This window comes from Quercus lobata, chromosome 11 (assembly GCF_001633185.2).
Source record: "Quercus lobata isolate SW786 chromosome 11, ValleyOak3.0 Primary Assembly, whole genome shotgun sequence".
Classification (NCBI taxonomy): domain Eukaryota; kingdom Viridiplantae; phylum Streptophyta; class Magnoliopsida; order Fagales; family Fagaceae; genus Quercus; species Quercus lobata.
This window is the reverse complement of record NC_044914.1, coordinates 53,759,162-53,785,105: the sequence shown is the minus strand read 5'-3', so window position 1 is coordinate 53,785,105 and position 25,944 is coordinate 53,759,162. Positions and strand designations below refer to the sequence as shown.

The following is a 25,944-nucleotide window of genomic DNA, read 5'->3' as shown; positions in this document are numbered from 1 at the left end:
TAGACCCATGATCTTAAAAACTGGACCGAATTGGTGACTGGTTCCCATTAAGAAAAAAGTAAGAAAAACCGGAACTTGTGCGGTTAAACTAGTTATTGAAAAAAAAAAAAAAAGACGCTATAACCAAATTGTGAAAACATATTAGATCTGTACTGAAATGAGATTTGGAGGAAATCTCAGATCTGTGAGTGAAAATAAAATTAAAGAAATACTTGTGTTGGATCATGGATGAAATGCATGAGAGAGCTTTGACTGGAATTATATTTTGAAAAAGAACCTGTCGAGAGAGAGGGAGGAGGAGGAGGAGGAGGAGGAGGAGGAGGAGAATGCCTCCTGGCTTTGACGAAAGAGTATGGGAATTAAAGAAGACAACTAAAAGGTAAAAAGTTTGAATTTGATATGAACGAGGGTAAGTGCAGTGGTACTGGTGGTAACGTGTGCGTGTGCTTGGTGATGATAGATTTAAGGGAGGAAAAAAAAAAAAAAAAAAAAAATCAGAATAGAAAAGAAGAATAAACGAGTGACTGGGATGGAATGACTTGTCTAGTCATGTAGATGTTTTGGCCTTTGAATTCAATTTATACAATTTTGACCGTACTTTACTAGGTTGCCACGAAAAAAATTGTATAATATGTTGTAATACTAATATTACTTTTTAAAAAAAATATTGTGACCCTAGCGTTATTTTGTTAAAAAAATAAATAAATAAAAGTTAAATTTAAACTATTAAACTATTATTTATAAAAACAAAAATATGAAACTTAAAAGGCAAACTATATTTTCTAATTAGAAAAAAAAGGTTGTATGCCAAAAAATTCTTTCTATTTTTTATATTTTCTTAATATAGTTTATGAAAAATTAAAATTCACATAAAAATTACTTAAATATTTAAATAATATTAATTATAACATCATTAGTTCGACCAATAGTATGACCGTAGTCGAACCACAAAACCAACGATTGATCCTTTTTTCAGTTCTTATTCATTCCGATTTTTAAAACCATGGGTAGACCTCTCTCCAAAAAAATAAATAATAATAATAATAATAACAAATGACAAAATTTAGTTACAAAATTGGTTATAGTTTAAAACTACAATCTTATTTAATAAAATAAACATTATTACAATTTTGAAAATTTAACTGTTAAATTGCATGTTTTTTACACTCTTAATAAACATGTCAAATTTTGTGTCAATCAGATATTATTTACTATGTAATTTATAAGCTTATATTTTATAAATAATTTTAAATTACAAAAATTTGCAATTTAAACAATTTATTAATGACATAGTTATTGATCTTTAATTTTCTAAAAAATTTGTAAGTAAGGAGGATATAAGAAGAAGATATAATCCAATGGTGGATTTGTCAAAATTCACTTTCAATAAAAATATATTTAATAAGGTTGTATCATAAGATTACCACTAATTTTATAGTTAAACTTTGTCCAAAAAAAAAGTGTACGTAACTCTACTGACATGGCAAACCATAACGAATCGTTTAGTCAAATACTCCTCGGCCACCATTACCTTAAAAATATATAACTTAAGTATAAAAGTTAGACTGATATAGGTGATATTAAAAAAATTACTACGTAATGTTTCATGGATTACAAAGTGATAATAAAAATATTTATTTATTTATTATTTATCAAAAAAATTTTATTTATTAATTGTTAAACATATTAATCACATTCATTGTCAATTTATAAGTTTTTTATAATGAAATTTGTAATAACTTTAATATTTCTAAAAATTTAAGAACAAATTAAATATTAGATACCCTTATTCTTGGAAAAAAAATCTCAAGCATAAGCATTGATTCTCTTACTAGTCAAGTAGCAAAAGGGAGATGCATCATGGTAGCGACTAGATCTATTTTTAAATGATCTTTATCTCTTTGATTTCATAACCTTTGAAATGAAATTGAGACAAACAAAGAATTCCACTCTTCATGGTACATACTAAATTATTATATTATATAACTATTCAAAGTTTTTGCTAGACCTAAATATAGGGACCTCTGGAAGCATCGTGATAGAATTGTTTTTGATAATGCCCCTCTTAATCTTAATCTTCATAGCTATTGCCTTAATCAAGCTGTGGAATTTTTCTTTTGTGTTGGTAAGGTGATACAAGTGAATAGGAGATCCATTATCCAGGTGAAATGGTCTAAGCCACCTGATGGATGGTACAAATTAAACACGGATGGGGCTTCTTGTGGGAACCCAGGCTGAGCGGGGGGTGGTGGACTTATAAGGGATTGTAATGGGAGTTGGTTTAAAGGGTTTGCGAGGTCCATTGGTTTTGCTACCAGCATTATTGCTGAGTTTTGGGCTTTAAGGGATGGGTTAAAGCTGGCTTTGAATGCAGGAATCCAAAGGTTGATTGTGGAGCTGGATGCGAAAGTGGTGGTTGATCTTGTTAAGTCTAATGCAGTCACTAATAAACCATATGCCCCTCTCTTGTTTGATTGCAGGAGCTTAATGAGAAGATTTCTCCAGGTCCAAGTGACTCATGTGTATAGAGAAGGCAATAGATGTGCGGATTCGCTTACTAGATGGGGTGGTTCTATGGCTGGAATTTTTGTTGTGTTTGATCAGCCACCAAGCTCTGATATTTTGTATTTAGTTAACTTAGATATGGCTGGCATGTATGTGAATAGGATAACTGAAACTGTGCTCACCTCTAGTGTGAGTTTGTCTGTGTTTGTATTTCCTTTTAACCAAAAAAAAAAAAAATATATATATATATATATATATATATATGGGGACCTCGTAGCAAGAACAAAATGTGACTAGCATTCTAATACTTCGGTTCCACAGATATATAATGTGACTAACATCATAGTCAGCCATGCAGAACAAGCCATTACAGCAACCAACTATTTTGCATTTGTCAAAAAAATAGGGGATTTCAAACCTGGAAACCTGGGTCAATGTGCGGCCGTTGTTGCAAACAGCCGTACACAATTGTTTGGAAGATGATGACCTATTCTTATCCTTTGTAGTATATAGCAAATACCCACTATGAGTGTTTGTGGATATCAATGATTCGGATTGCTTAAGGTTGAGCTTGAAGTGTTTGGTAATGAAAGTGGGGTTAGTGATGATGGAGTCACAAGATTTCGAAACGCACCTAAATCGGGTTAAGGATTTCACTGGTAGATGACCCAGGATGTCTTCACGTCGTCGTCTGGAACAAGCTCACGCATTGTTGTTGTAGTCTTCAGAGACATCACGAAGATTCACGAAGGGACCAAGTTTAAGGTTTTAGGATTTTGTCTGCCTGTTTCCCCTTTTTGAAAACAAGGGTTTATGTTATGTTGTCAACTTGTCATAAATAAGGAGGAGAAGAATGAAGATATAAGGATAATTGAATCTGTGGCATTTGATCTGTGGTATCCTGGCCTAAGCCTAACCCAAAAGCCCACTAATATATTTTTTGACACAAGCATTGTAAAAATTGATGTAAGTGGCCCAAGAAAAACAAGTTGTGTCCTTGTTTTACGTGGAATGAGGGTATGTATGGTTGGAAGTGGAATAGGGTGGATAGAAAATAATGGAGAAAAAATGGGTTTGTGTGTTGTTTGATTGGGAGGGGGGGAAATTTTTAGATGAGGCCTGAGCATTTTTCACATGGGCCCACACAAAACTTGTCTGTTTGAAATGGAGAGAAAAAAGGCGTAAAAATGCTTGCTAGGAAAAAAAGACAAAACTGACCCTGTTTTTTTTATCTCTCCTACCCCACCTAATTCCTACTCTCCCAACTCTCTCATCATCAATCTTCAAACTTCAGCATTTTCACAGCTCAATGGTAATAATCTCAACTTCTGACAATAGAAACTCCATTAAAATTTAAAAAGGTTCAAAAATTGTGCTTGTAGAATTATCCCTCTCATTTTTGCTTGGTAATTATACAGAAAATTTATTCATAGATAAGCTAAGAATATATTTCACCTTAATAACTTCCATTTGATGAGCTAAGAATATATTTCTCCTTAATAATTCTCAATATTATGTAATGTCATTGGACAATTGACGCTAAATTATGAATCATGCCACTAAGTGACTTCCATTTGTGTCATGAGAGTTGTAGCCATTTGCTGTAACGCTACGTAGTTTATTTTGTTAATTCATTTATTTAAAATCATACCTACATGTTCAATTATGTGCATTGGAAAATACAAAAGAATTTAGTTACCATTGGCCCCTCAAAGACTCTTTTGTTTTTCTTTGTCAAGTTTTTCCTTTCATTCCAATTTAGGATTTATGCAGTTGTCTATTCAAGTCCCATAACTAATTCGGAATCGAGATATCAAAAATAAATGAGAACTGAATTTCTCCAATTAAAGAGCAAATGGGGTGAATATGCATATATTAGGGTAGCATTATAATTTATATGAATTCATTGAAGTTGGTGCAACTGAATTTGTGTAGTAGGGCCCCCTAATAGAGAAAAGCCATAAAATTTTGGGGCAAAATTTGATATTTAAAAAAAAAAAAAAAAAAAACATAGTTTTACATTTTTTTTCTCTCTCTAATTTTACGAAGTCTCAAAAAATTGAGTAATGCTAGAGATAATACAACTTTAAATACATGAATCTTACAAATATTTGTCACTAATCACAAGAAATAATTCATATAAGAAAATGCTAGAAATACTATAAATTTTATTTCAAAACTTTTATAAATTGATTTGCTAATTAATATGATTTGTGAAAGTCAACAACCTATTAAATGTATTTTTAAATTACTCTTTGTGATTGGTGATACAAGCCTTATGTAATAAAATTTATATCCCTAACATCATCCATTCAAATATTTGTTTATTATCTTCTTGAAATTTTACTAATCACATTCAGTAAAATTTGTTACAACTTTAGCATTTTTTTCAAAAGGAAAAAGCATATTACCACACAAAAAAAAAAAAAAAAAAAGGATTTATGTTATAAAAAAATTATAATATTAAATATTAGTTAAATATTATTTAAGTAATAACAAAAATGCATCATTTAAATATATCGTCTTATGCCTCCAAGTTTGTTGGGCCGCCACAGCAATTGAGAATTCTATAGGATCAGATACATGCAAGAAAATGCAAGAAAAACCATGATTTGTATGAATCTTAAATGAGTTTGACATGCCACTGAAGCCATCTAAAATTGTTTTAGTCAATGATAATAGTTTCATCTAGACACCGCATGTAGGTAGTGGGTATTGTAGAAGAAAAAAAAAACTAATATATATCGAGTTAGAAAATCAAGAGAGAAATATATTGAGTTAGTAAATAAAGACTTTTATTTGTGGTAGGACCATGGTCCAAGTGAACATCAATGCAAGAAATTTTGTTTTTTTTTTTTTTTTTTTGAGAATCAGTGCAAGCAATTAAAAAGAGTGCAATGAGCTGAACCTATTCCATAACCACTTCAATACTTAGATTTAGATCCTTAAATTAAGGAGCATCTTGGGTGTTTCTCAAAGTTCGGTGGCTTCTAATTTCAAATTAGAAGATTAGGGGTTTAGGTTGATTTTGACATAAATTTCAGGATGTTTTTTGCAGCATTCTCTTTGTTTTTTATAGCTTGTACTTAAATGTGTTACCTTCTTACCAACTTCCTTCTCAACTGTTTTATTTTTTATTTTCAAAAAAAAAAAATTTATTATTTGAAATTAATGTTCTTCTTCTCCATTATTCTGCATTCCATTGACCTTGGGTGGTAAGCAAATATTTGGTGCATAAGTTTGGTATAGCATACTTGATCAAGGGGTCACAAGAACTATCTAAATCCAAACCTTTTCAAAACAAACTTTCTGAAGAAGTGTTTTACAAAATTATGGTGTAATGCTAGTGACATGACCTTTTTATAATCTATTGTTCCTGCCATTCAGGCTTAATAGTTTTTTTCTATTAATCCACTAACTCTACTCTGCCCATATTGTTGGGCTTATTCCTGCTACTGGGATTCCAAAACAAGCATCAATAAGTTTTAACAAAGACGCCAAATATATTTTAGCATTAGAAAATCTTATACCCTCATATTGTGTAGATTTGTGTGTGAATTTGGACTGTTAAGATATTGTGCAAGCATGTACTGAGTCCCATCGAGCAGGTTCATTTATTTATTTATTTTTAATTTTTTTTTGCCAAAGCTTATTTTTTACTCCTAAAAAAAGTCTGGATTAGAAGTAGGGGTAGTCAATTGATGCATGTCTCATGTTCTCCAATTCGTTTTTCATTTAGCTTTTAATTTGAGTATTTTTCAAGTACACAAACGAGATCCCAACTTGAAAAACTCCGGGCAACAAAAGAGAGTAAACCGCAGGGCTGTGCACTTTATGGAGCTAAACCCCCAAGATGCTTGGCTTCCAATTACTGAGTCAAGAAATGGAAATGCTTACTATGCTGCTTTCCATACTCTATGTTCTGGAACTGGAATTCAAGCCCTTATGCTGCCTATTGGCTTCATAGACCTTGGGTGGTAAGCAAATATTTGGTGCATAAGTTTGGTATAGCATACTTGATCAAGGGGTCACAAGAGCTATCTAAATCCAAACCTTTTCAAAACAAACTTTCTGAAGAAGTGTTTTACATAATTATGGTGTAATGCTAGTGACACGACCTTTTTAAAACTTGCTTAGTTGATAAATTGTTATTGATTTTCATATTTGCCGGGTCACCATTTTATTGCCTACTATTGATAACTTACCAACTCAACTCAAACTGTGGAGTAAAAAAAAAAGTTGTCTGGCTTATTGTTTTGTATTTGGTGGTACAGGACATGGGGTATCATATGCTTGACTCTAATATTCATGTGGCAACTTTACACCATCTATTTGCTAGTACAACTCCATGAATCAGCTAAAACTGGAAGTTACAGTAGATCGATACTTTCATCTTTGCCGAGCTACATTTGGTAAGCATTCCATGCTGTATAGTGTATAAGCCGAAAAGACTTTGCCAAACTCACAAAATACTAATGAGATATATAACTATTTTTTATATCTCATTAGTATTTTAAAGGTACTTCTATGGTTTATTCAATGGCAGTAGATATCTTGAGCAGAGACAGAAGTACAGAACCACTTACAGTAGATATCAAGCCCATATACCCAAAATTTCTAGGATTTTGGGTGTTGTTAATGCGTTTGGGTTCATTGCTTTGGCCTTTAGAGGTCACAATCTTATACTAGAGATACACATATTATGACGCTACCGATACCATAAATTTTACTTCATAAAAGTCTTTTAAATTGATGAGTCGACTTACAACACACATACACACACACACAGATATTATTGGGCTTAAATGTATATCTGTGGGAAAATGGACTTTTTTTTTTAATTGGAATTTTTTCAGGCTTCCATGCCTTCAAGTGAAAAGAATCCATAACAAGTGCCAATGTGGAAGGGTGTCAAATCAGCGTATCTTCTAATTGTAATGTGCTTATTTCCCCTTGCAATCGGAGGCTATTGGTCTTATGGAAATATGGTACTATTTATTTTCTCTGTTTCATATATCCCTATAATTGTTTTACAAAATCAAAATTCTCAGATTGTTCTACACCTTAACAGTTCATCAATGGTTATTTAAAGAGAAAGATATAGATTTCAATTTTTAGTTAAATAACTTCAAGTTAAGATGAAATGACAATTTTTTTTTCTATTGATGAAATTTATGGATAAAATTAAGTTTTATTGATTTGTGGATTCGAAATGATTAAAAGTAAGATATTATTTAAAATTCATAATATCGCAAGTGTTTTATTTGAGAAAAATCTTCAAACTCAAATCATTATGTGTTAAATTTATATCTAGTAATTTATACTAACAATCTTTCTTTGAATCCCAGTTTTTCCCTTCTCTTCAATTAATTTTCTTAAGTATATTTACTAAAGAATTAAATTTTCGATCACGGTGACAGATACCAAAACAAGGGGGCATGTTAATAGCCTTTGTTCAAGTTCCACCGGCATGAAACTTCAGAACTTGTTGTAGGATTAACTAAGCATATTGCTCATACTTAGTGTTCTAAGCTCCTTCCAACTCTATGGCATGCCAATATTTGATGGCATAGAGTATATATACACAAGCAGGATGAAGCAGCCATGTCCATGGTGGTTTTGAGCAATTTCCTGAGTCATTTTTGGGTTCTTCTGCTTCTTTTCAGCCGTCACCATCTCATTTTATGGAAGCCAACTTCAATGTCTTAGTGGAGGCTTCTCATTACCTCTAACTTTAGCTCTTCCATGTTTTATGTAGATTAAGATTATGAAACCAGAGGCATATAGCCCAATGTGGTGGTTTAATTCGACACGAGGGTTGTTTGGAATGGCTCTAAGGGGGATTTTGATTGTGCCAGGAGTGTATTTTGTAATTGTCACTGGTATTGAGGTGAGATTTTTCAAGCCACACTAATTGAAATATTATAGGTTGGATAGTAAGGAGTAAGTTATTCTAACTCCTAAATTTTGATAATTTTTGTAATATATTTGATTGTGACATTTGATAGTTCAATAATATGATACAAAATAAAAACAAAATAAAAAATTGAACTATAGTTCAATAAAATGATATAAGCTTCAATGAGATCAATACATAAGAGATTCATTTGTACGGGCAAAGAGTCTCTCAAAAACACAAGGGATTAAGCCTTGATCATTGGATAATTTTTTTTTTTCCAACAAGGTATTGGCCAGACCCCAAATGGTTTAAGTATTTTTGCTTCCTGTCTAACAAAATAGAAAAGAAACAAAAGCAATCTAAACAATACCTGTCCATATAAAAAGACAGAACTATTGAATCAAGCCAAATAATTTTCAACAAGGGTCTCTCTCCTACAAGCTGGAAGATATTATCTTCCTGCAAATAAGATATATTTATTTAGCATTTACCAACAATCATTCAATTCCAACCTGAAAACAATCATATTGATAGGGATTTCGCCTGTTGCTTCAATGTCAGCAACTAAGTCAAATAAATTCATAGGGTCATCCCTTAATTGATAATGAATTACTTGAAATCATCTTAATTGTCAGATCACCTCCATTCCTGTCCTTGGGTGGTGACCACATTTCAAACTATTACCTAATCATTTTGTCACACAATTAATCTAATGCCACAACAAATTTAATTGCATTTTTCACAATTGATGAGGTATAAGGTTGTGATTGGTAATTTGGTATACAATAATAATAGTGATGTTAGTGGTGGTCCCAATGAAAATGATGTTATACTGATCACTATCTACTAACTCAACAAATTGTGAAATTTGTTGTATGATTGTATTTATAGCGCATTGTTGTCTGTCACAAGATTATCCACAAACCAGTGAAGATTTTAATGTTACTATATTCAACTTCCGAAAAAATGTAGTAAATTCAAAAACATGAAGAAAATGCATGACTATACCAGTTTTACACTTTCTCAATCAGTAAACTAACACATAAGTAGATCCAAATCATCTCGGTAATTGAAAAAAATGGAACAAAAGCCCAAACCCTAGGGCTTAGGTTATGAGAAAAAATATCTCTTCTTCTCTGTCTCCCAAATAACATCCCTTCTCACCCCTTTAAAACCTTTATAAAAGGTCATACCTACTACACTTAACCAAAAAAAAAAAAAAAATGTCATACCTACTATACAAAAAACTTAGAGAGGTGATTAGCAAGCAGTCTTATCCCCAATTATTTTGGGAGAGGTTGATTACCAAACTCAAGCCTACGATATGTTGATTTTGGTGGAATTGTCACTGCCATGACCCCAATTGTTAGCTATGTTTACTAGTTCTTTATTTGATTAATCTCTGGCATGGTGTTTCACTAACAGCATCTCATTACGAATTTCATATTACTATTAACGTTCTGTATTTCTTTATACTTATATGTCTTTTGTAAATAATGTAGTCTTGTTGCACTAAAATAGTTCTTTACTTATCAAATGATATACTGCTACCCCACAGTTCCTTGCTGCCGCTGCTGATGATGCCAACCGCTGTGGTGGCGGCTGCCGACTGCTGATAATAATAATAGAGTCCAACACATTCATATGGGAGGTACTTCAAATCTGTCCTACTTCATTCTTACATCAACACTTACTAGTGAAATTAATGCAATTTTTTATTTTTGACACTGTTAATTATGGTCAAACAGGATTCCATTGTTTTGAACTTAAAGGAAGCAAAATTTCAGCAATTGCTAGTTGTTGGACTTGAGAACAACTGACCACTATATTCTATCACAAATAACAATGGAATTAAATATTGCTAAGCGAGCCAATTACACTAAAGGATTTTGGTTTAGTCATGGCGAAAGCACGATAGAACAGATACTACAAAAGCACATTTCGGAGTTGCTAAGTACTATACTACTATGGAATACTCTTAAAAGCATCTTGTTGCTACTTGCAACATTGATAATACCTATAATATACACAAAATTGCAGGAAATTCCTGGCAATAATAACCAAATCTGTACAAAAATAAGTAGATAGCACTCAACGAAAATTCCCCCAAACCTCAATACGCATTGCCACCCACAATTACTTTCACCAAACACAGGCACAACGCACAAACAGCTAAATAATCCTTCTTCCTATATACATTATATAGTACAAAAACACAGCAAAACTATTTCTATTTGAAACCATCGAATTCTCTCTAGCCACTATTAATGTTAATTTGAAAACTAGTAGGGCAAAAACTAATATTAACACTGACTTAACAATCATTTTCCATCCATTTTTCTAGCAAACAGCCAGAGGCTTAAAAGGGAAAAAAGAAAGAAAAAGGAACCAAACAAAATGAGACTCTAAACAAAGCCAATACAAAACGCAGTCAAGGAAACAAAAAAAAAGCTAATCATTATTGAATTTTGTCTCCACAATCCTAATTAATCAGAGTCACTGTTTGGTTGCTAAAAAATCTAAGGAAAAGAAAAGAAACAACGAAAAATAAGCATAAGTGATAGTTCTAACTCCAGGGTTGAAATCACCTAGGAAGATTAGAACAGGGCCAAAGACCCTAAGCATAGCATTCTCAAGCTGTAATTTGCTTATAAGAAATGCACATTGAAAAGAGAAAAACAAAACTAATAAGATTCACTTCATTTCAACACTTTGAACTATCAATCCTCAAATGTAACTTAGCTAACTTCACCCATTCATATTGACATATTTCTTGAACTCAAGGATGGAAACAATTACAACCTTAGTTTCAGCATCAAAAGCTTTGAGTTTATATAGACTAAAATACATATAAAACTATAATAGATAAAGTTAATTTTCACAATGATGATGGAAAAACTGAAGCTCTCAGCTCCGTAAGCGATATAATAGCTAAAGTTAAGTTTCACATTTACTTTCCCCCATCAAGTAAAATCAGGCTCTCCATTGAATTAGCTGTGAAACCCATCCAATCAGCATCTTCAATTGCAAGAATGTTCTGATTTGGACTCTCAGGGTCAATTGAAACCGGCCCAGTGGCATTCTTAATTAGAAGTTCACCGTCATCAGTGCAGCCAAAGAAATAACCATCCCAAACCCAAGTCATTGGTACCATATATTTTCTAGTCCAAGATTCGGCCACACCATACTCCTCCATAACCCATATGTGGCATAAGATACCACGACGACCATGAACGAAAACGAAAACAGCCAGTGATCCCTTGAACACTGCAAGTTCAGCAAAATTTACAGGCAATCTATCCAAGTGATTAGGAGGCAACACTATCTCACGGAAGCTCTCATCACTGATGTCAAAGGACAGAATAAAACTGTGGCAACAAGTGATTGCTACAGTGTGCAAAGCTCCATTAAAAAATATACAGGGTCACTCAACATCAGCAATAGTTCCAAAGTTGGGTTCATACCCTCTTAAGGACTCCATCAATACTACAACCTTTCTCCACGAATCTGTACTCAACCTGTAATTCTCAGCTTCGGCCTCTTGTCCAAAGACACAAGTCTAAGAATCTTGAAGTCATTGTTTTGAGAATCATAAGCAAGTCCAATAATGGAGGTGGTGTCCTTGTCAGTAAAGGAAGTAGCTAGAAGCTTCTTAAACATTCTAACACTTGGGTTCCACAAATATATAATGTGATTAAGATCATTGTCACGACTAGCTAGACAGAACAAGCCTTTACAGAAACCAACTATACTATATTTCTCAAAAAGTGAGGGGATTTCAAACCTTGAAATCTGGGACAATGTGCGGACGTTGTTGCAAACAACCATACACAATTATTTAGAAGATGAACTATTCTTATCCTTTGTAGTATATACCAAATACCCACTGTGAGTGTTTGTGGACATTAATGATTCGGATTGGTTAAGGTTGAGCTTGAAGTGTTTGGTAATGAAAGTGGGGTTGGTGATGATGGAGTCGCGAGATTTAGAAACGCACCTGAAGCAGGTTAAGGATTTCAGTGGTAGCTGACCCAGGATTTCATTGGTAAACTATAACAAAAATGCACCTTCACGTTAAAGACAATAAAGAAGATATGCTTCACCATACCCATGCTGTGAAAGTGATCTACTAATATTCCCAGCTTGCTTTAAATGAGGCCCTGCTGCATCAGTTAACTTTTGTTGCTCCGAACCAGCTAGATCAACAAGATTTATTCTGCTTGTTTTGCAGGTGCTTAAACCATCAGCCTTGCTAGTCTGTGGCATAGAAACAACAAAGAAACAGAGGTATTTACAGTTTGTTTGGTTTGTTAAAGCATCCAATCCAAAATACACATAAGTAAGATAGTGGGTACAAAATATATGCTAATTAGGGTGATGTAACACACCCCCTTCCAGGCTGGCCTGCCTAACAACCGAGGCCAAATTATAAGTCTTCCACAGATAGACCAAAAGACACCCCTACTAGAGATTTCACATAATTTGAACCAAAGACATCTAACTAGGCTCTGATTCCATTTTAACAAACAAGTAACCAAAAAGAAAAAAGGTGTTTGAAAGTAGGCCAACCAAGTTTTTCAAGTCAGACAGGAAAGAGTATCCATGTACCAAAAATTGATGACCGAAGGCTTTTCCTTAGTTTCACTCTCTGAAGCTGCGTGGCACAAAGCACATTCCCAGCTCAATAGCACCAAACAGTGTTTGGAAGAATTTTGTTATACATTCTGACATTCTAAGTAACAAGTTCATTATCAAATGCTGAACTAAATAACTTCACAAAATGCCTGCTTACTAGGCTAGAAAAGCCCCATGTTTTCATATTTTATAAATCTACATTTTAAGCCCTCTAACAGAAAAAATAAAAAAATAAAAAAATCTGACTCATACGCCAAAAAATAGCAAATAGCAATTAATGACCCAATCATCTATAATTCTCAAACATGGATAGCATTTAACTTGCATCAGGATTCAACAAAAGTAAAAATAGCATGTGAGCAGGAACTCTAACCATTAATCCTAACATTAATACAATCTTTGAGAATAATTGGAACAAGTTATGAAAAGTAGGAGCTATTAGCTTCAAATACTCTTTCTAAATAACAACTCTTTTTTTAATTAATCCCGCAAATGGCAAGCCTTATGCATAAACCTCATAGAAGAGTAAAGAATCCAAATGTGAGACATGATGTTAACCTAACCTTATTTTTATGTTTTAATCTATTCTATGAAATATAGCTTATGGCTTAAGATGCTTGAGCCCTACACCTGGACATTCGAGCACTTAAAAGCTTGGGGCCTAGGGCACTTTAAGTTTTTATCCTTCAATGTCTCAAAGTGATGAAGCAAAGATATGTTTTTTTTTTAAAAAAAAACAACCTTCCAATCAAAATTTTGACATTCTTTCCCCTCCCCCTTGGGTCTAAAACTAACTTAATATCATCAAAAATAAACCCTGAGATCTCCACTACCTCTTTTTAATTAATATAAATCTTAAGTATTAAGCTTCTTAACATAACACTACAGCAATATTCTGCATCAATACAACTCCTTAATCAGGGATAAGAACCTTGAATCACCATGTTCAATTCCCTAACTTCAGTCAATTCTTTCCCCCTTTTTTTTCCTATTGTTAATAGGTAATTTAGGGTGCAGGAGTAGAATTTTAAGGCAGCATTCACCCATACAAAACTTAATGACAATCAGCACCAGGATTCAGATTAATCTAAGGTAGCATCAATACCAACACAAGATACAGTAAGCATACAGAGAAATGGCAACTCCTAAAAACAATATTCATCAACCCCCATGACCAGGAAATCATGATCAATTGATGAGTGGTATAAGATCGAAGTGTATGTGTGTGTGTCTAAGAGAGAGAGAGAGAGAGTCTATTGAAAAACAAGAGAAGGGTTTTGACTCGATCAAAGTGAAACCAACTAGTTTTTTTTTTCCCCAATTTAAGCAACTCTCGAATCAAGATTGTATCAAGGCTGTGTCTTTGATTGCATCCACAACATATCAGACAGTATCCAAAATTTATAACATTTTATAATCTCCAGATACTCTTTGGAGACCGTATTGGATACATCTCCAGCCATGAGAGATACTTCAAATGAGAGGCCACTTTTATATCTGAAGTCCAACACATGCATATTGGACTTTTAAACGTCGGAAAGGAAGCAAAATTTCAGCTACTGCTAGTTGTTGGACTTGAGAACAAGTGACAACTATATTCTATCACAAATAGCCATGGAACTAAATATTGCTAAGCAGGCCAATTAGACTAAAGGGTTTTGGTATGGTCAATGGCAAAAGCACAATAGAACAGAATGGCTTAGCCATCTGAAATCCCCATTTGATCATTCCTCAAACGTAATTTAGCTAACTTCACCCATTCATATTGAGAAATTTCTTAAACTCAAGGATGGAAACAATTACAACCTTAGTTTCAGGACCAAAATTACTAGTTAAAGTTATATACAAATTAAGCAATACTAGCTAAAGTTAATTTTCACAATGATGGTGGCAAAACTGAGAGTGATAGAATAGCTATAGTGAATTTTCACATTTACTTACCGCCATCGAGTAAAATCAAGCTCTCCATTGAATTAGCGGTGCAACCCACCCAATCAGCATCTTCAATTGCAAGAATGCTCTGATTTCGACTCTCAGGGTCAATTGAAACCAGCCCAGTGGCAGTCTTAATCAGAAGTTCACCATTATCAGTGCAGCCATAGAAATGACTATTCAAAATCGTTGGTACCATATATTTTCTAATCCAAGACTCGGCCACACCATACTCCTCCATAACCCATATGTGACATAAGACACCCCAATGATCATCAGTGTAAATGAAAACAGCCAGGGATCCCTTGAACACTGCAAGTTCAGTGCAACATACATGCACTCCATCCAAGTCATTAGGAGGCAACATTATCTCATGGAAGCTCTCATCATTGACGTTGAAGGACAGAATGAAACGGTGGCGATTAGTGATTGCTACACTGTGCAAAGCTCCATTAAAAATTATACAGGGTGGATCAAACTGACCAATAGTTCCAAAGTTGGGTTCATACCCTCTTAAGGACTCCATCGTTATTACAACATTTCTCCACGAATCTGTACTCAAGCTGTAAATCTCGGCTTCGGCTTCGGCTTCTTGTCCCCAAAAAAAAGACAAAAGTCTAAGAATCTTGAAATCATTATTTTGAGAATTATAAGCAAGTCCAATAACGGACCTGGTGTCCTCGTCAGTAGAGGGAGTAGCTAGAAGCAAGTCCAACATTCTAATACTTGGGTTCCACAGATATATAATGTGACTAAGACCATAGTCAGCCATGCAGAACAAGCCATTACAGCAACCAACTATGTAGCACTCGTCAAACAAAGAGTGGAATTTGTGTCAATGTGCGGTCGTTGTTGCAAACAACTGTACACAATTGTTTGAGCACATTTCGGATTTGCTAAGCACTATACTACTATGGAATACTCTTAAAGCATCTTGTTGCTACTAGCAACATTGATAACACCTATAATATACACAAAATTTCTGGATATTCCTAGCAATAATAACCAAATCTGTATAAAATAAGTAGATGGCACTCAATGAAAATTTCCCCAAACCTAAATACGCATTGCCACCCACAATTACTTTCACCAAACACAGGCACAAACAGCTAAATAATCCTCCTTCCTATATACATTATATAGTACAAAAACACAGCAGAACTATTACTATTTGAAATCATTGCATTCTCTCTAGCCACTACTGATGTTAATTTGAAAAATGGTAGGGCAAAAACTAATATTAACACTGACTTAACAATCATTTTCCTTCCATTTTTCTAGCAACCTACCAGAGGCTTAAAAGGGAAAAAAGAACCAAACAAAATGAGACTCTAAACAAAGCCAGTACAGAACGAAATCAAGGAAACAAAAAAAAGCTAATCATTATTGAATTTGTCTCCACAATCCTAATTAATCAGAGTCACTGTTTGGTTGCTAAAAAATCTAAGGAAAAGAAAAGAAACAACGAAAAATAAGCAAAAGTGTTAGTTTTAACTCCAGGGTTGAAATCACCTAGGAATATTAGAACAGGGCCAAAGACCCTAAGCATAGCATTCTCAAGCTGTAATTTGCTTATAAGAAATGCACATTGAAAAGAGAAAAACAAAACTAATAAGATTCACTTCAATTGAGCACTTTGAACTATCAATCCTTAAATGTAACTCAGCCAACTTCACCCATTCATATTGACATATTTCTTGAACGCAAGGATGGAAACAATTACAACCTTAGTTTCAGCATCAAAAGCTTTGAGTTTCCATAGACTTAAATACATATAAAACTATAATAGATAAAGTTAATTTTCACAATGATGATGGAAAAACTGAAGCTCTCAGCTCTGTAAGCGATATAATAGCTAAAGTTAAGTTTCACATTTACTTTCCCCCATCAAGTAAAATCAAGCTCTCCATTGAATTAGCTGCAAAACCCATCCAATCAGCATCTTCAATTGCAAGAATGTTCTGATTTGGACTCTCAGGGTCAATTGAAACCAGCCCAGTAGCATTCTCAATTAGAAGTTCACCGTTATCAGTGCAGCCAAAGAAATAACCTTCCCAAACCCAAATCATTGGTACCATATATTTTCTAGTCCAAGATTCAGCCACACCATACTCCTCCATAACCCATATGTGGCATAAGATACCCCGACTACCATGAACAAAAACGAAAACAGCCAGGGATCCCTTGAACACTGCAAGCTGGGCGAAATTTACAGGCACTCCATCCAAGTGATTAGGAGGCAACATTATCTCACGGAAGCTCTCATCATTGACGTCAAAGGACAGAATGAAACGGTGGCGACTAGTGATTGCTACTGTGTGCAAAGCTCCATTCAAAAATATACAGGGTGGCTCAACATAAGCAATAGTACAAAACTTGGGTTCATACCCTCTTAAGGACTCCATCGATATTACAACCTTTCTCCACGAATCTGTACTCAAGCTGTAAATCTCGGCTTTCGCCTCTTGTCTACAATAAAAAGACACAATTCTAAGAATCTTGAAGTCATTATTTTGAGAATTATAAGCAAGTCCAATAACGGAGGTGGTGTACTCATCAGTAAAGGGAGTAGCTAGAAGCTTCTTAAATATTCTAATACTTGGGTTCCACAGATATATAATGTGACTAAGATCATCGTCAGCAATGCAGAACAAGCCATTACAGCAACCAACTATGTAGCATTCGTCAAAACAAGAGGGCATTTCAAACCTAGAAACCTGGGTCAATGTGCGGTCGTTGTTGCAATCAACCGTACACAATTGTTTGGAAGATGGTGAATTATTCTTATCCTCTGTAGTGTATAGCAAATACCCACTGTGAGTGTTTCTGGATATTAATGATTCGGATTGGTTAAGGTTTAGCTTCAAGTGTTTGGTAATGAAAGTGGGGTCAGTGATGATGGAGTCACAAGATTTAGAAACGCACCTGAAGCGGGTTAAGGATTTCACTGGTAGATGACCCAGGATGTCTTCCAGGACGTCTTCTGGAAGAAGCTCACATGTTGATGTTGTACTGTTCTGAGACATCAGGAAGATTCACGAAGGGACCACGATTTTAGTTTAAAGCCCAAATACCCCACGTGAATTATTCTTATTCACGAAGAGTTTTAGGGTTTAAGGTTTTAGGATTTTCTGTCTGTTTTCCCTTTTTGAGAACAAGGGTTTATGTTATGTTGTCATACATAGGGAGGAGAAGAATGAAGACATAATAAGGATAAGTGAATCTATGGCATTTGATCTGTGGTGTCCTGGGCCTAGGCGGCTAAGCCTTACCCAAAAGCCCAATGATATTTTTTTGACACAAGCTCTTTTTTTTTTTTTTTTTTTTTGGTTAAGGGGAAATACAAATAACAAACTATCTCAGAGTAGAGTCAAGATCAAGTTCAGTTATCCTATTAACAAACATGCCAACATTATCCATATTGACTAAATACACAACATCAGGACTTGGTAGATTATCAAAAACAGCAAAAACTTTCGCCATGTTGCTACCCCATCTCGCAAGTGCATCTGCACAACGATTACCTTCTCTATACACATGAACCACTTGAACCTAAATGAACCTTGTCAGCAAGCACCTGCAATCATATAAGAGAGGGGTATATGGCTTATTAGTGGTTGCATTAGATTTAATAAGGTCCACCACCACTTTCGCATCTAACTCCATAATCAATCGCTGGATTCCTTCATTCAAGGCAAGCTTCAACCCATCTCTTAATGCCCAAAACTCAGTAGTAATGTTGGTAGCGTATCCAATAGATCTCGCATACACTTTAATCCACAACCCATTGCAATCCCTTATAATACCACCACCTCTCGCTTTGCCTAGATTTCCATATGAAGCCCCATCCGAATTTAGTTTAAACCATCCAACAGGGAGCTTGAACCATTTCACCTGTACAATAGTTCTCTGTTTAGCTTTCCTCATAGTACCAACACAACAAAAAAACTCCACAACTTGGGCAAGACAATAGCTATGAAGATTGAGATTAAGGGGAGCATTATCAAACATGACTCTATGACAATGTTTCCAAAGATTCCAGATGGCAAAAGGAAAAATAATACCCCACGGGATATGATTTTGCTAAAAATGGCCAAAGGCATATAATTGGACATGGCAGCAGAAACTCCATCAAAAACAAGCTCTTTCCTTGTTTGCCGAATTATCCCTCACATTTTTGCTTGGTAATTGTTTAGAAATTTATGCATAGATGAGCTAAGAAAATATTTCTTGACCTCAATGACTTCCATTTGATGAGCTAAGAATATATTTCTCCTTAATAATTCTCGACATTACGTAATGTCATGAATCATGACTCTAAGAGACCTCCATTTGAGTCATGGGAGTTGTAGTCATTTGTTTTAACTCTACCTAATTCATTTTGTTGATTCATTTACTTCAAGTCATACCCACATGTTCAATTTTGTGTATTGGAAAACACAAAAGAATTTTGCTTTTCTTTGACAATTTTTTCCTTTCATCCCCCATTTACTGCTTGCATTGATATTCACCTGGAGACAATTTTTTCCTTTCATCCCTCATTTAATGGCAGGACCATTAATGGTCCTGCCATAAATATAACGCTTTTATATTCTAAATATATTTCTCTCTCAAAAAAAAAAAAAAAAAAATTTTCTCTTGATTTTTTAACTTGATATATATTAGTTTTTGTTCTAAAATACCCACTACTTACATGTGGAGTCTGCATGAAACTATCATTAACTAAAACAAATTCTGATGACTTGCATGTCAAACTCATTTAAGATTCATACAGATCATGGTTTTTCTTACAACTATCTGATCTTATAGAATTCTCAATGCTCCTACTGTACAAATTCAATTGCACCAACTTCAATGAGTCATATAATGCATTCACCACATTTGCTCTGTATTTAGGGGTGGTATTAGGTGTTTCAGATGCATGCATCCTTACACTCACATGAGAGTAGACCCCACAAGTATGGGACCCACCCTTATGTAAGTGGGAGGATGCATGCTCCAGAAACACCTTGTATTTTCCCCTGTATTTAGAGGAATTCACTTTTCTTTTATTTTTTGATATCCTGAATTAATTATGAGACTTGAATGGGCAACTGCATAAATCTTGAAAAGAGTGCAATGAGCTGAACCTATTCCATATGCACTTCAATCCTTAGATTTAGATCCTTAAATTAAGGATCAATTTGGGTATTTCTCAAATTAGAAGCTAGTGTTAAGTTTTGTTTTGACCGAAAATTCAGGAGGTTTTGCACTATTCACTTCATCTTTTAGAGCTTACACTTTAATGTGTTACCTTCTTTCTACACTGTTTCATTTTTATTTTCAAAATTTTTTTTTTTTTTTTTTGGTAGAACAAAAAATTATATCATTAGAAGTTTTTAATCTTTCTTCTCCATTATTTTCCATTCCTTTGACGTCTCATCTCATTCAATGTAGCATTCAAATAACATAATATCAAACTCCATTCACCCATTCTGTATCAATAGGATTACTGAAATAATTATAAAGGTGGATGTATCAATCATATGATGACTTCAAATAGAGAACTCAAACATGTGCTATGCCATATTAAACCTAATTGATCATAGACATTTTTGACAGGTTTGTACATACAGCAATATTGACCAATTGGTAAACTGCAAAGAAAATGCATTTTCACATGAAAGAATATATATACGTTTGACCATACCCAAGCTGTTAAAGTGATCTACTAATATTCCTAGCTTGCTTTGAACTTGGCCCTGCTGCACCAGTTAACTTTTGTTGCTCTGAACCAGCTAGATCAACAAGATTTATTCTGCTTGTTTTGGTGCTTAAACCATCTGCCAATTGCTCTACAAAAACAATGGTTTACTTTAAAGTCGAGAACGAATTATGAGTCTTGCACACATAGACCAAAGACATCCCCAGTAGGGGTTTCGCGTGATTTGAACCAAATAAATTTAACCAGGCTTTGATTCCGTCTTATAAAGTTATAAACAACTGACCAAAAAGACTAAAAAGCTGTTTACAAGTGGAGCCCCAACCAAGTTTTTTGCTACTCATACAGGAAAGAGTATCCATGTATCAAAATAGGACAACCTGAGGGCTTTTCTTCCATTTCACACTCTGAAATGGCATGGCACAAAGTCCATATTCAGCTCAGTAGCACAGAGTAAGGCATAATTTTATTACAGATTCTAAGGAACAAATTCAATATCAAATGCTGAACTCAATAACTTCACAAAATGCTTGCATACTAGGCTAGAAATGTCCTGCTATATTTTTGTTCAATACTTTCATGTTTTCACAAAAAGTACACTTTCATTTTCATTCAATTTTGATTCTTTTTGCGAGTTTTTGTCTGGGCTCTAAATTATTTATGAAAATTTATCTTAAAACATTATCACAGGATAATTGCAGCTTAAGTGTTTGATGAAATTCCCCAATTGCAGCTTAAGTGTTTGATGAAATTCCCCAAAGAAGCAAACACACACATAAATATTCTTTTATAAGTAATTCGGATAAAAAAAAAACATGGTTGTCTTTGGTTAATCTAGAGCTACAATATGAAGGTTTAGGCTATAACAAATTTTATATGCATTTGGGTTTGAGTGTATCTCGCACCCCTCACTCGAAATCCTAGCTCCGTCCCCGATCTAGTTGCTGATCTAGTTGCTACTTGTAACATTGATAACACCTACAATATACACAAAATTTCTAGATATTCCAGGCAATAATAACCAGATCTACACAAAACAAGTAGATGGTACTCAATGAAAATTTCCCCAAACCCCATTTGATACCCACAATTACTTTCACCAAAACCCAGACAAAAACAGCTAAACAATTAATCCTCCTTTCTATATACATTATACAGTGCTAAAACACAGCAAAACAGCTAACATTTGAGACTCTAAACAAACCCAATACAGAAAGAAATCAGGCAAACAAACAAATAAAAGCTAATCATTATTACGAAATGAAAGGAAACATAGTGAAAAAAATAAGCACAAGTGTTAGTGGAAGTTAATGATTCGGATAGGTTAAGGTTGAGGTTGAAGTGTTTGTTAATGAAAATGGGATTGGTGGTGATTGAGTTACCAGATTTAGAAACGCACCCGAATCGGATTCAAGGATTTTTTTTTCACAGTTAGCCGATTCAAGTGCGTTTCCAAATCTGGAACTCAGTCACGCTTGAGAGACATCAGTGTCTTACTATGTTTGGAAAAGATAAAGGATTAGGGTTTTTAAGGTTATAAATAGGATGGAGATTTGGTCAGTGGAAACCTATAACCTAAGCCTGACCAGAAAGCCCAACCAGGGTTTTTTTTTTTTTTTTTTTAATTTCCCCAAAGTTGAAAATTCATGGCCTTTGATCTGTGGTGTTCTGGGCCTAAAAAGTAATTAAGATTAAGAAGCCTATGGTATATAGCCCAATGTAGTGGTTTAAGTGGATTTTGATTGTGGCAGGAGTGTATATTGTAAAATTAGAATTTTCAAGCCACATTGATTGAAATGTTATAGGTTGGATTGTAAAGAGTGGGTGATTTTGATTTCATAATATTGAAATTTTTTGCAATATAATTGATTGTGATATCTATACTATTTATAAAAGAATTCTTCTCTTTGGACTGGACTTTTATATAGTCCAGAAATACTTTTAAACCTTATGTTTAATAAAGAAAAATTTTTGAAGACAACCTGGTAAAAATATTTCTCTAACTCCACTTAAAATATCTACAAAATAGGACAGTCTCCTATTACCATCCATCATCAGCCCAACCCAAGTTTAATATCCAACCACAGACATTTTAGAGCCTTGTTTTTCGTTTGCTAATATTAGAACTGTTATTTAAAATTTGTATTTGAATTTTTTTTTTTTCAAAACACAAATTTTTTTTTTTTTTTTTAAGAACCGATTTGGAAAACAAGTTTTCAAAACTGAAAAGACAAAATATATTGTTTGGTCACAATGTTATTCCCAGAAAAAATATGGGGAAATAAAAATCATTAGGTTATTATTTCCATCCAAAATAGTTGTATTGAAATGAGTAAAAAACAATACCGTGACAAGTGATAATATACATGGGAGTGCTGTCGTAATTAAACTTGGGTTGCTAATTTTAAATTCTCCTTAAGAATTATAACATCACTCATCTTTCTTACATGGGAAGTAGAGTGGAGATTCTAAAGACTGGGTTCAAATTTAAGGCCATCTATTTTGAAACTATGATAAAATTTAGGGCCACCTTTACTTAAGAGTCATAGCCACATGTTCAACACCAACCAAGAAAAAAGTAACTACTAGACACTCAAAACTCAAAAGGCCTTTTTGTTTTTCTTTGTCAATTTTTTCTTTTCATTCCAATTTAGGATTTAAGTGTTTGTCCATTCAAGTCCCAAAACTAGTTGAGGATGACAAAAAATAAAAGCATAATTACATCCTACCGAATTTCTACAATTACAAAGCATATGTAGTAAATGTACATATATTAGGGTAGTATTATACGAACTCAATGAAGTTGGTGCAACTAATTTTGTGAAGCAGTAGTTGAGAATTCTATAAGATCAGATAGAAGCAAGAAAAACCAAGCTCTATATGGATCTTATATGAGTTTAACATGCCACTAGAGCCATCTGAATTCTGAAATTGTTTTAATCAATGATAATAGTGCCATGAAGGCTCCACATGTAAGTAGCCGATGTTGTAAAAGAAAAACTAAGAGAGAAATAAATCAAGAAAGAAAACCAAGGTTTTATATTTGTAGCAAGATCATTGTCCAAGTGAAGTTCAATGCAAGCAGTTAAAAATAGTGAAGTAAGCATAACCTATTTGTAAGGTTGAATTTAATCAATCATCTTGTTAGCTTTATTCTGTGCCAAATTTGCTTGTATTTCAGCATTTAGTAACCCTGTATTTAGGTGGGATTGTTGTAAGGGTAGTGAGTGAGATAGAGTGTTGAAATGTTCAAGAGTGTGCAAGAAAACAGAGACTCGCAACTGGATCTCGCAGGTGACTCGCTGCCAAAAGCAACACATGTGCCAAGCATGCCAGAAGTTGAAGCGTCATGCTAGCTAGAGCACTACAGGACAAAATAGGACAATTGGCCGTTCTATAATCTCGCGATTGGATCTCGCGACTCAGTCAAGCCGCGAGCCAGCCCTGTTTTGAAAATCCTGACTCTTCACATTCCATTCTCACCCCAGTATAAATACCCCTTATACCCACAAAAGAAAGAGAACTTCCAAAGAGAATTTTGAGAGAGAAACTCTAGAGTAAAACAAGATTGATTCATCCACAATCTTCACATAAGAGACTCTTCAAATTCTTCAACTCTCTTCCTCTCCATTGTTAAACCCTTGAGAGGTCTTTTTACCAAAACTTTTTCATACCATATCCATTACTGTGAGAAGGTTGTTTGGTGTTCTAGGAAGTAGTTAGGAAGGAACCAATCTACATTGGTTGATGCTATGGTCAAGTAGCGGAATTCAGGAAGCTAAAAAAAAAATAGGTTCGGCGCAACCTCATTAGAGCAAGAAGCTTGGAGGGCTTAGGTACACTGGGTAGATTAGGCTTGGAGGGTCTATTTCTGTTAATGTATCCCAACTACATTTTCTAGTGGATTACTTACCGCTTGGAGGGCGGCGGAGAGGTTTTACGCCGAGGGCTTCGGTTTCCTCTTCAATAACACATCGTGTGTTGTCCTTATGTTTGCATCTTCCTTCCTTTTTTATCTTTACCTTTTATTATCTGCTGTGGTTGTGATTTTAATTGGCTTAAATTGTTTACCAATTCAGTTTATAGTTTTTGTTCATTTTCCGCACACTAGTTGTTTGTCATAAAACTTGAATTGGTTATTTTGTAATTGGGGGTCTAAACATTCAAGGGTGTTTTATACACTATTTGAACTTTCACTATTCCACAAGCACTTCAATATTCAGAGTTAGATCCTTAAATTAGGATCAATTTGGGTATTTCTCAAAGTTGAGTGGCTTCTAATTTCAATTGAAAAGATCAAGGGTTTAGTTTGATTTTGACAGAAAGTTCAGGAGGTTTTTTGCACTATTCTCTTCATCTTTTACCCCGTACTTAATGTGTTAACTTCTTTTCAGGTGCCTTCTCAACTATTTCATTTTTATTTTCAAAAAATTATATTATTAGAAATTAATAATCTTCCTTCTCCATTATTTTCCATTCCTTTGACATCTCATCTCCTTCAACATAGCATTCAATTATGAAACCACCCTAAAATGCAATAAGCAAAAAGATAAGGAAAGAAATCAACCCACCCAAATAGTTTCAAGAATACTAAACTCACTGTCTTAAGAAAAATATACCAAAATAGTCCATCAACTAACACAGCTTCAAAAGAAGTCATCAATTTATGGCTCATCAACTAACACAGCTTCAAAAGAAGTCATCAATTTATGGCTCCAATGATATACCACCAAAATATATTCCATTGCTCTAATTTGAAAGGGTGGAGAAAAGGGGGTGAGCTAGAAGCTTAACATGAGGATGTCTTTCAAAACAAAACAATAGTATCATTGATAAAATATAAGCTTTACAAAACATTTACAAATAATTTTAACACTAATATAATATACTTTGTAAAACTATCAAGAATAAAACATTTAACTATAACGCTATAATCATTAAATAAAATAATAACCACTTTAATTAGCCGAAATGCACTAAATAGTAGGGGTGGTAAAGTAAGACTAAACCCATTTGCCCACCCAAAAGTTCCAAACCCACCCATTCTAATTGAACCCAAATCCACTCAGTTATTAGTTGGGTTGAATGGATATCAACCCAATTAGACTAAATAAATATTGGATTTTAACTAAAAACCCATAGAAGCCCATTTAACTCAAAAACAATTTACCTAAATTCAACCTAGCCCTTCCCATAATTTATAAAAAAAAAAAAAAAAAAAAAAAACCCTCAATATTTTAGTATTTCAGGATTTTCATTTTCCTTTCATTTT

General features: G+C 34.0%; 2 protein-coding genes and 1 pseudogene across 6 annotated transcripts; 1 reads left to right on the top strand and 2 right to left on the bottom strand.

Moving 5' to 3' along the window:
* Window positions 1–303: 303 nt before the first annotated feature.
* Window positions 304–8,419, top strand: LOC115967155 (annotated as a pseudogene).
* Window positions 8,420–11,122: 2,703 nt separating this feature from the next.
* Window positions 11,123–18,143, bottom strand: LOC115967769 (F-box/kelch-repeat protein At3g23880-like). 5 transcript variants are annotated; one of them, XM_031086909.1, is made up of 3 exons: window positions 14,981–18,143; window positions 12,513–12,661; window positions 11,123–12,401 (listed from the first exon to the last, which is right to left on the bottom strand). In XM_031086909.1, the coding sequence occupies exon 1, from the start codon at window positions 17,995–17,997 to the stop codon at window positions 16,846–16,848; it is 1,152 nt and encodes a 383-aa protein (XP_030942769.1). In that variant the 5' UTR covers window positions 17,998–18,143; the 3' UTR covers window positions 11,123–12,401; window positions 12,513–12,661; window positions 14,981–16,845. The 5 variants fall into 4 exon arrangements, with proteins under 5 accessions (XP_030942769.1, XP_030942772.1, XP_030942768.1 ...); XM_031086912.1 differs by having other exon boundaries at window positions 11,123–12,661; window positions 14,981–17,440; window positions 17,897–18,143; XM_031086908.1 differs by having other exon boundaries at window positions 11,123–12,661.
* On the bottom strand, window positions 11,355–12,232 carry LOC115967154. Its single transcript, XM_031086226.1, has 2 exons — window positions 11,923–12,232; window positions 11,355–11,806 (listed from the first exon to the last, which is right to left on the bottom strand). Exons 1-2 carry the CDS (start codon window positions 12,230–12,232, stop codon window positions 11,355–11,357), a joined length of 762 nt encoding a protein of 253 aa, XP_030942086.1.
* Window positions 18,144–25,944: the final 7,801 nt, after the last annotated feature.